Here is an 11,088-nt window from a genome sequence, read left to right on the forward strand (position 1 = left end):
GATGACTCCATGACAACTTCAGGATGAGTTGGATTACTCCAGGATGGCTTCGGATTACTCTAGGATGACTCCATGACAACTTCAGCATGACTCCACGACAACTTCAGGATGAGTTTGGATTACTCTAGGATGACTCCACGACAACTCCAAGACAACTTCAGGATGAGTTTGGATTACTCTAGGATGACTCTACGACAACTCCAGGATGACTCCACGACAACTTCAGGATGAGTTTGGATTACTCTAGGATGACCCCATGACAACTCCAGGATGACTTCATAACAACATTAGGATGGGTTTTAAATTGTAAATGATTATTGCAGACCACTCCAGGATGAGTTTAAATGATTTCAAGATGGTTCCAAAAGATTTAGGAAAAGGGGTTGGATTACCACAGGATGTATCCCTTTTGAGTAACATTGGTGGCATTACTTTACAATGACTCTAGTTAGACTTCTGGATAGTGTACTGGAAAAAGAAAATCTTGCAGCTGTCACTTTTCATCTTTGCTAGAGCACCCGTTAACCAAGTTCGCCAATTTAGTGCACACAACTACAACCCCCATATCACAAACCAACTCCCCCATTTCAATTCTCACCTCTAGACAACATGGCCTCACACCCCATAAAAGTCCCACAGCTCCAAAGCACTACACCAAAATACACACTTCCAGCTACCTAAACAGCATCTGTTAAAGGTCTACCAGCATGACAGACTTCCGCCAGTCACTACACCCAATAACCCTAAGAGCAGCTAATTATTACAGAGTTCATATTGTGATAGTAAAATTCTGCAGCTATAAATTGTTGATATTTTAATATTGTATTGCTCTGGCTATAAAATATCTTCAATCAAACATAGGCTCAGAAAGTGTACAACTTTTTTTATTCAACAAATTCAGTTTAACGGCATAGCTCCATAAGAATAAATAGGTTTACAAAAATACAAACAAACAATCATTGATCCTGCATTTCAAAAGGTGGAGTCTTTTTTAGGCCTCTTCTGGCATTGCAAATTTCGGTAGCAAGCTTCCTCCTTATTACTCGGCAGTCCATAGTAGGCCAGCTGTTAGCCTTGCAGACAGATCTCAAAAATTCTACAAAAAATAAGTCAAGGTCACGTTGCTAATGTGTGGGGAGTTTCATAGGAGTCAACTATTTCATGCATAATGTTTACTTACATGTGGGCTTTCATCCGCACAAACAATAGGGCCTGCATCTTGGGGTGCATGCTGTACATCCACATCAATCCTGGATACATTGTAGTTAGGGTTTTTTAGAGGAGTTGAAACAGCTTGTTTCGGGCAGGTAAACAGTATTTTCTGCATTTTCCCTTCACATGGTGATACACTGCTTTTTCGGTCACTAGTGGGGACTGACACTGCAGCCAAACTCTGTTTTGAGGATGTTCCCAATTCCGCTGTTTTTAAAGACTGTAGTCTGAATGATTGAGCAGGTTTGTGTGCACGTGTGGGTGTCAACTCGCTGTCTAAACAGGCATGACTGTCATTCTGCAACAAGGACACACTATTTAGAAGACGTGGGGATAGAGTTAAGCATGTCAAACTAGATCTATCCGACAAAATATTTGCAGCCGACAATTCACTGTTATTTGATAGTCCATTTAGTGGTTGTTGCGCAGCGTCTTTATATTGTCCAGGTGAAGCAACAGAGGTGGGCTCTGAGGAAGGAATGAAAGAATGAAGAACACTAGCCATCCCTGCCAAAAGAGTTAGGTTCTCCAGTTTTTGTGACTGTAGTTGTGAACAGGCCTTACTAAGTTTGGGAGCAGTCACTTTCCTCCCATCAGCTTTTACTAAATAATTCTCTTTGTTTTCTTTTGTTTTTTTCACTGGATGTTCTTCTTGCAGTTCACGCAACACTCTTTTAAATTTTCCAGCACTTCCCCGATTGCCCGAATCCACCAGTAGCTCCTTTTCCTCTTCTGCCTTCCTTTTTAAGGCCTGAATCAGTCCCTCTGCATCACCGTAATAGTCTTTAATTATTTCTTCAAATGTTTTTTGTGTCTTGATACACTGTTTCTTGACTGCAGGTATGAAAAAGGCAAGTTAAAACCTCAAGCGAAAATTTCAAAATGTGACTATCTACACAACCAAAGTGTCAGAACCATGTTGTGCATCTATACTTTATACATTAGACTTACTCTAAAGGAAGTAGAGATGCTGTGAAAGAGTGGTGGGCATTGTGCAGCACTCATCTGTATGTTAGAAAAAAAGGGGATGCCTCACTGTAGGGACGTTAGATGTACCCTCCTCCCGAAACATCAAATGGAGGGAAACAGAGGGAAAAACATATATACTTTGCTTACCTGCCGATTGGAAAAGCACTACCGCTTTGAAATCCCTTTCTTCACGTATTTCTTTTCCACTTTCATCAAGACCCTCTACCAGCCATTTACAAATCACTTCACCAGGAATTGCCAATGGCTCAAATTCCCCATCCTTTCGAATACAGAGAGAGTTGTCGCAATCAAAGAAAAGCACATTAAAGAGGGCCATGGTTTGAATTATTACCTAAAAGACGAAAAATAAATACATTTAGTGTGCTCAAAGTATTATTGTGAAACTATTCTGTACAGGATCATTAATTTATGGTCCCCTTACTATGGACATGTTCCTGCCTGAAGTGTCCCCATTTGTGATTGAAGCTAGTATTCTAATATGCAGCACCTGAATGACCCGCTGTGTCCTCATTGCAACATGACTTGCATTGGAACCAACATCATTAACTTTACAAATACGTTCTTGCCATTTTTTACACTATCCTGCATTTAGCCCATCTCTGTTAGTGAGCCAGATCCTGCATTTAGCCCATCTCTGTTAGTGAGCCAGATCCTGCATTTAGCCCATCTCTGTTAGTGCGCCAGATCCTGCATTTAGCCCATCTGGTTTAGGAAGCCAGATCTTACATTCAGCCCATCTGTGCTAGTGAGCTATTTCTCACTAGAGGGAACACATCACCCCTGGAGGCACCATATGGGACTCATTTAGTCAGGACAGCGCAGGTATCAAAGGTGCTGCCGCTAAATGACCATGCTAAAAACTCACCCTTCTGCATACACCTTCTCAAACACTGAATATTCAGATTCAACTGTAAAAATTACTGGTGTCCACTTAATAAGATTCTGCACTTTACTTTGTCTACTGTAGCTGAAAATGGCCTATGAATGGTATATGAAGTAACACCTGCAATCTAAAGACCACATATCCCCACATAATTCCATGACCTCACAACCTACATGCCGATGTTTGGTTTGTGTAAGAGAACAGAACACACATTCAAGTGGTAGTCTTGACAAATCACATACAATGAGACAAAATCCTCATAGTCTTGCCCAACACCACATGGCAGCTACCAACCGAAAAACACCTACGCTCGGCGAACAGTGTTCCTGAGTTTAACCACAGCAAGTAAGGCCAGCACACAAGTGTGAGAACAGAGAGTAAGCTCACCTCTAAAAGGAGTACTTTCAAGAAGGGAGACCTTCGACCAGAAGAGCAGCACATAATGGAAGGAGAAACTATGGACGCAAAGTGGCATGTGGAAAGAAAGCATCAAGAAGTATTAGGCCACACGGTGGGGTGGAGAGAAAGTGTAACAGTGATCTGTGTGTGAAAGGTTAAGAGTGAGAGGCTTGGCCAGATGGGGTTCTAGGAAGGAGTGTGACAGCATGTAGGGTTGAGCGAGAGACCTGTGCATACTAGGAGCGGCAATTAAAACTCTGCTCTATTCCAGCAACATAATTGCATGAACATGAACAGGTAGCCAATCCCAGTGTTTGGTTTCCGCATTGTAAACACATTCCTGGATCGCTCTCCCAGGCCTGCCTTTAATCTGTCCCCGCCCCGGAAAGCTCTGAGGGGGGTGGGGTGGGGCAGGGGCCCCAGCCCCCGGGATGAGTTGAGATTATCGCCAGCAGCAACGTGAGAGAAATCATGGCTTATTACCACCCTCCTGTTACGCCATGGCATATGAGCAGGCCCTGGGCTGGGAAGCAGGGTCCAAGCAGCACAGGAGAGTCCATGCAGGTCAGAGACAAGAGAGGAGGAGTGTCAGAGTAGGGCTAGGAAAGCAGGGTCCAAAAAAAGTAGGGTCCTGAGGATTCGAGCAGGACACAGACAAGAGGATCTGTGCATGTATGGAGCAGGAGCGTGAGAGCAGGGTTGACAAAGGGGGTGTAGCACGAGTTGTAAAACATGCATTGGCAACGCCAACAGTTTTGCCTTTTGTGTAGTAAGGCACTTGCAGTCTCTTCCGTAGTGGTATTAACTGACCATTGATAGTAACATGTGCAAAATGGTGTGAGTGGCTGGGCATCTAATAGCAATACCTGGCAGAGGCCTAATCCTTACACAAGAGCCCAAAGTGTTGGCTTTGCCAATGTTTGTTTATAAAAGGAGTTCAGTGAAGGACACGCACAGTGCTAATAAATCAGGTGGCTGAAGGCAGACCTGGTTAAGGAGGGTTTGCAAATCCAATTAAGTCATTAACTTCCAGAAGACTGCTTTGAAAAAACACTGGCAGGCACCTTGACTGCAAAGTTTGATGGTAAGGCTTGAACAAAGCGAACGCAAGAGAGTTCCCATGGGGTGGTGTTTTGGGCTGGGAGGGGCAGGAACTGGGTGGGAATGACCATAGGGTTTAGCATGGCCATGCGTAGCCAATGGGTGGGCAAATAACCAAACACCTACAGGCTGTGTGTCCCTCCTCATATGCCACTTCTCCCTATCTGTGCTCTAATGCAATAGTTTTAGTTCATAGATGGTGCTAAAGCGCCACCTAATAGCCCAAACTAAAAAGTGTGGGACTCATTAACATATACAATGGGAAGTGATGACCCAGGAGGTTAATATATCAAAATTACACCCATGCACTCTGGGGGCCACTGGACAGTCCAGTATTCGCTCCCAAATGGCACTGTTGCTGACATGTTTCCCCCTAGGATTCACGGAATCCTTCACCCACCCTGCGCCCTGGGCAAAACAAAATTTGGCGCCCCCCCACCCCCAAAAAAGAATACACACGCCAATCTTGAAACACCTAGGCAACACAAACACCACACCATCCACACACATTAAAAGCAAAGGCCCCTACACAACATGCGCCCACCATCCACATGCATACAGTCACCATCCACACACATTAAAAGCAAAGGCCCCTGCACAACATGCGCACACCATCCACATGCATGCAGTCACCATCCACACACATTAACACACATCCTCACACATACATTAAAAGAAAAGCCCCCTACACAACGCACGCACATCATCCACACACATACATTAAAAGAAAATCCCCCTAAACAACACACGCACATCATCCACACAAATACATTAAAAGAAAAGCCCCCTACACAAGGCACGCACATCATCCACACACATACATTAAAAGAAAATCCCCCTACACAACACACGCACATCATCCACACAAATACATTAAAAGAAAAGCCCCCTACACAACGCACGCATATCATCCACACACATACATTAAAAGAAAATCCCCCTACACAACGCACGCATATCATCCACACACATACATTAAAAGAAAATCCCCCTACACAACGCACGCATATCATCCACACACTTTGGAGAGAACGGGATCATCAGGGGAGTGAAGCCTGTAAACTAGAAGGGACACATGGTGACTGGATTAACAGATGGCAAATACACGTTCCAGAACAGTCAGGAAAGCAGATAATGCATTGAAGATTTCAGCAGTATACCTTCAGCCTGTAAACAAAGTACATTTTGATCCCCCTTGTATAGGAGACGATAAAAACATCAGGTTCGACTGAACAAACGCACGGACACTGTACAAACAGGAAACGCAACAGAATTAGCATTTACCAAAACGCGAGGAAAGTACATTTTCTAGCTGGTTTTGCTAGTTTTTACCACGTTTCAATACGTCTAGCGGGTTACGGCTATAAGTTGAATAATAGGTGTTATAAAGCATTCTGAGCACTGTGTATCTTATTGAGCTCATTTGTTGTTTTGAAGGCCTCGGGAAGTGGAGAGAAGGCAGGGAACTCAGGTCTAAATTAGAGGTCCAAGACCAGAAAATCCAGAGTATTCGCTGAAGTGCAGTGTGCATATTTCGTTAGAGTCCAGGTCAGGAACCTGTAGGTTAATGGAAGAAGAAAGCCGAAGAAGGGAGAGACGAGACAGCGAACAGGATCAATCCTTAATAGCTCGATCCTCGAGGACCATATGGCGGCCATATGCCATGCATTGTGGCTTCTGTTTGGGAGCTTGTATACTTACCAGGACAAAGAGGAAACAGCCACGAGGACGACGACGAAGACGAAGATCCAGATGCTGCAGAATTCCAAAACCGAAAGAACAAACAAAGCCACCAGCAGCTAAATATACCTGCCGGTGCACGGCATGGAGTCCTCCTTCCTCCATGATTGTCTTCATCAGCTACATCATCACAGTGCGTCATACGTAAAAAAAAAACGTCCCCACGTCATGACGCCTTAAGGCATTTCAAAAAAGTGTCGGCAAACTTTTAAACAAACACACAATACTCTCGGGTATCATATGGACTTTATCTGCAATTCTTCTACCACTGCCTTGCTACCTAATGATGCAAATGCCACTTTATCTGTGTCTATGACCCCAGAAAACATGCCCCCCACTGGTTTGAATGAAATTACCGCTATCTGCAATTCTTCTACCACTGCCTTGCTACCTAATGATGCAAATGCCACTTTATCTGTGTCTATGACCCCAGAAAACATGCCCCCCACTGGTTTGAATGAAATTACCGCTATTTGCAATTCTTCTACCACTGCCTTGCTACCTAAAGGATTCTCACCCAGGGGGTGCATGCTATGTTTAGGCCTCATGGCTTCCATTTTAGCCCAACATAGTCTCAAGCTTTACCCTTGCCACGATGGGGATTTTGAGGGTGCTGGGTGCCTGCTTTTGACTGGGATGGCAAAGGGTTCTCACCCAGGGGGTGCATGCTATGTTTAGGCCTCATGGCTTCCATTTTAGCCCAACATAGTCTCAGCGTTCCCCTTGCCACAATGGGGATTTTGAGGGTGCTGGGTGCCTGTTTTTGACTGGGATGGCAAAGGATTCTCACCCAGGCGGTGCATGCTATGTTTAGGCCTCATGGCTTCTATTTTGGCCCAACATAGTCTCAAGCTTTACCCTTGCCACAATGGGGATTTTGAGGGTGCTGGGTGCTTGTTTTTGACTGGGATGCCAAAGGATTCTCACCCAGGGGGTGCATGCTATGTTTAGGCCTCATGGCTTCCATTTTAGCCTAACATTTTAGACGGCTAAAAATGCACCTTGGTATCCATGAATACGCAGGGCACCCCTTTTGCCACCTGTATTCTGTTCTGTTATCTTAATTATTTGACTAACTTTTAATTGCTTGTATAATCTGGTTAGGGTATTTCTGTCAACCAACACAGCCATACAAATGGAAATGGATGAAAGGCCCCCTCGAGGAAAAGGAAAGAAACGAGGACCTTACAAAAAATGGATTGCACTGGTAAAATATATTAACGTTCAATGCAACTCTACCGATAAGAGGTCTCCTACATGCTTTTACTCCCCAAAAATACATTCTTCCTAAAAACAAGCAAATATTTCTAAAACAAAAAGGGGTGAAAGTGCACCAAAAATAAACTCCTGTATTCGGCTTGGTCACTAACAACCAGACTACCTCTAACCGCCTGACTACCTCTAACCGCCTGACTACCTCTAACCGCCTGACTACCTCTAACCGCCTGACTACCTCTAACCGCCTGACTACCTCTAAAGTTGGGAAATTAAGTCTGCTTTCATTACATGTCATTTGTTTTCTCTATTCTGTGCATTCATACTTTACACTCTCTGGCTCTTAAAGCAAGACCTGTATGACAATTATGCAATTCTAATACTGGTTTTATGTGTGGCTGCAGAAGGAACATTTCATCGTAGAAACTGATTCTTCAAACACTCTATGTGGAACATCCAAGAAGGCGATAGAAGACCATGCCAAGACTTTTAATAGAGCAGATGACCTTTTCTTCCTAGGTACATTATAACCATTCCAAATGTATGTTATAGTATTTTATTGCACATAACCACAAAACACTGTTATTGATACATTCAGTTAAAAAACTCACTGCACACAAACAGCTATTGGTAGTCTGTAATGCTTACTCCTTGGTCCACTTATAATAAATGATCTGAATTGATAAACTAATTTAAACTGATGCTAGCTGATTCTCATACAAATAACACAAGTTTACTATTTCTATTTATACCTATGCACAACCCAATTTTTACTAGTTGAATTAATCAATTTGTCCTGTGAGTGACCCGCTATTGCATTGCATTGCATTGCAGATCCTTCTACCGCATACTGTGAAGAGCAGCACACCCAAATTGAAGAGAACATCATTGGTAGAAGCACACACACAGCTCCCATTAGTGTCTCTGAGGAAATGGACGAGAGTGACTGTACAACCTTACCAGATTCTACACCACAAGCAGATGAAGACATGACTGACACTATGTGGAATGAGTTATGTGGCACCCTGATGGGTGAAATGAATGGGCATGTTCATGATTCTGGTCATGATTCTGAGCATAGTTCTGGTTTGCAGGTACTTGCCGATCAAATTGGATACACCATTCAAAATGATTATGAAGAAGTTCAAGTACAAGCTGATGAAACGCTACCCTCAGATGAAAAACAACCTATGTTTGAAGGGTCAACCAGGTGTTTGGGAGTGGTTGTTCTACTAGTTTGTTGCTTTATGATTCGTTTTCGTTTGAGTGATGAAGCTGCTAACTACATGCTTAATCTTATTTACCTACTTCTTCCACCCAGTAACAGAATGATACGAACAATGTATCATCTTCAAAAATACATAAAGGGTTTTGTTAAAGCCCCCATTATTAATTACTACTGTGCAACTTGCTATACACATGTTGACAAGAATACGCAGACTTGCCCTAATACTCATTGTTTAAAAGATTTGACACCAAATGATTCAATCTCCTATTTTATCCAACATAGTCTGATTGCCCAGTTACAAATCATGTTTAGTCGAAAAGGCTTTACAGAAAATGTGCGAAACTATCGATTACATCACTATATGCAGAAAGAAAAACATGAAATGAAAGATGTATATGATGGGGAACTTTATTTGGATTTGTTTGAGAGGGGCTTTCTACACGACCCAAATAGTCTATCATTTGCTATGAACACAGATGGCGTTACTGTATTTAAAAGTTCCAAAGTATCAATGTGGCCAGTGTACTTGATTGTGAATGAGCTGCCCATTTCCCAAAGGAAACTTCGAGAAAATGTGTTATTGTATGGCATATGGGTGTCCTCAAAAAAGCCAGTAATGTGGTCTTTCTTAAAGCCATTGTATGCTGACCTTGCACAACTTGAAGATGGTGTTGTATTTAATGACCACAACAATTCCAGCTTCACGTGTCATGCTACACTTCTCACAGTTACCTGTGATTTACCTGCACGCTGTCTAGTGTCAAATAGCACGCAGTTCAATGGAAAGTTTGGCTGCTGGCATTGCCTTCAAGAGGGTGAAAGCACAGTTTCGGGCAAAGGGCACTGTTGGGTATTTCCTTATAATGATGAAGGCCCTAAAGGACCACCAAGGACACTTGATACAATTACAGACGATGTAAAGCATGTTATAGACAACATTAAGACTGGGCAGTCTAGTTACACTGTGAGAGGAATTAAAGGACCAACGTGGTTTATGTTCCTGAAGTACTTTTGTATAACCAAAGGATTTGTGATTGATTACATGCATGGCGTATGTGGAGGCTTTATGAAATTATTGCTGACAGTCTGGTTTACAAAAGATTACAAGCATTGTTCATACTCCTATTATGAAAAAGTAACAATAGTAAATGGTTATTTGCGAAGGATAAAACCGACTTTAGATGTAAGTAGAGTACCAAGGTCTATTGATGAACTATTGTACTGGAAGTCTTCAGAATTTAGGAACTTTCTACTTTTTTGGGGAATACCAGTCCTTAAAAATGTTCTACATAAGGAACACTACTTGCACTTTTGTATTCTTTCGAAAGCAATCCACAAACTTTTAAGTGAAAACATTAACCAGGAAGATTTACATATAGCTGAACAAAGTTTATTTCTATTTGTGCAACTCTTCACAGAGTTATATGAAAAACGATTTATGACCATGAATGTTCATCAGTTAGTACATTTAGTAGACAGCGTTCGAGCAACAGGACCTCTATTTACAGCTAACTGTTTTGTTTTTGAAGATCTCAATGGTTTCATTTTGCAGCATTTTCATGGTACTACAGGTGTAGAAACACAGATTCTCGATGCCATAAGTATGATACAGATGATCCCAGTTCTGAAAGAAAAATATTTGTTAAGTGGTAGTGATGAGGCAGAGTTCTACCAAAGTATGATGAGCTTACATAATAGAAAAAAGTATGTGAACATTGAAAATGGTGTTTACAGTGTTGGGTCGACAAACCCTTACACTTTATCTGAAGATGAATATGTAGCAGTGACTCGGATTGCCCAAATCACTGACTCTGGCGTTGTATCATGTAACAAGATATTTATGGAGAAAAATAATCTTCTTGTTTACAGTTCAAATTACACTCGTATTCAGAGGAGAGATCAAAGTGTGATCAAATATGTGAACGAGGGTGGATTGCATGCCTATGGTAGGGTCAGTTGATTCATACAGTGTAGAGAAGCAAATGCGTTCACCAATTTGGCACTCGTTATTCCACTTGTGTGTCAGTCTTATGATATGAAAGACCCAGTTCATTTGGTAGTCGAAGAGAAAAGCACATTAGCCATCCACATACCAGTAATACAAAAGGTATGTTTTTTCATCAAAGTTGAAAATGAAACTTTTATATCTGAAATGCCAAATTGTTTTGAATTGGATTGAACATAACTGGTTTCCTACATTCAAACACATGCTGGAAGTGCATCTTTTAGGCTTCAAGGAAGCCCCGAGAAACACTTTGCTTACTTTTGTAGCTAGAGGGGGCTACTTTTAGAAATGTTTATACAACCCCAATGGGCCCAT

At 42.1% G+C, this 11,088-nt stretch overlaps 1 protein-coding gene across 1 annotated transcript; it reads right to left on the reverse strand.

The window, feature by feature from the left end:
• Nucleotides 1-868: 868 nt before the first annotated feature.
• Nucleotides 869-6,481, reverse strand: LOC138528786 (uncharacterized). Its single transcript, XM_069640678.1, has 3 exons — nucleotides 6,287-6,481; nucleotides 2,329-2,533; nucleotides 869-2,046 (listed from the first exon to the last, which is right to left on the reverse strand). Exons 1-3 carry the CDS (start codon nucleotides 6,440-6,442, stop codon nucleotides 1,160-1,162), a joined length of 1,248 nt encoding a protein of 415 aa, XP_069496779.1. The 5' UTR covers nucleotides 6,443-6,481; the 3' UTR covers nucleotides 869-1,159.
• Between the last annotated feature and the right edge of the window lie 4,607 nt (nucleotides 6,482-11,088).

This window comes from Ambystoma mexicanum, chromosome 7q, assembly GCF_040938575.1.
Source record: "Ambystoma mexicanum isolate Mex_15411 chromosome 7q, UKY_AmexF1_1, whole genome shotgun sequence".
In the NCBI taxonomy this organism is placed as follows: domain Eukaryota; kingdom Metazoa; phylum Chordata; class Amphibia; order Caudata; family Ambystomatidae; genus Ambystoma; species Ambystoma mexicanum.

Bases quoted from the DNA above. Each gene is read 5' to 3' on its own strand.
- LOC138528786 (XM_069640678.1), bottom strand. From the start codon at position 6,442: ATGAAGACAATCATGGAGGAAGGAGGACTCCATGCCGTGCACCGGCAG. The intron at 2,534-6,286 runs GTAAGTATACAA...TTCGTCTTTTAG, and splicing joins GCTGTTTCCTCTTTGTCCTG to GTAATAATTCAAACCATGGC. The intron at 2,047-2,328 runs GTAAGCAAAGTA...TCATACCTGCAG, and splicing joins AGTGCTTTTCCAATCGGCAG to TCAAGAAACAGTGTATCAAG.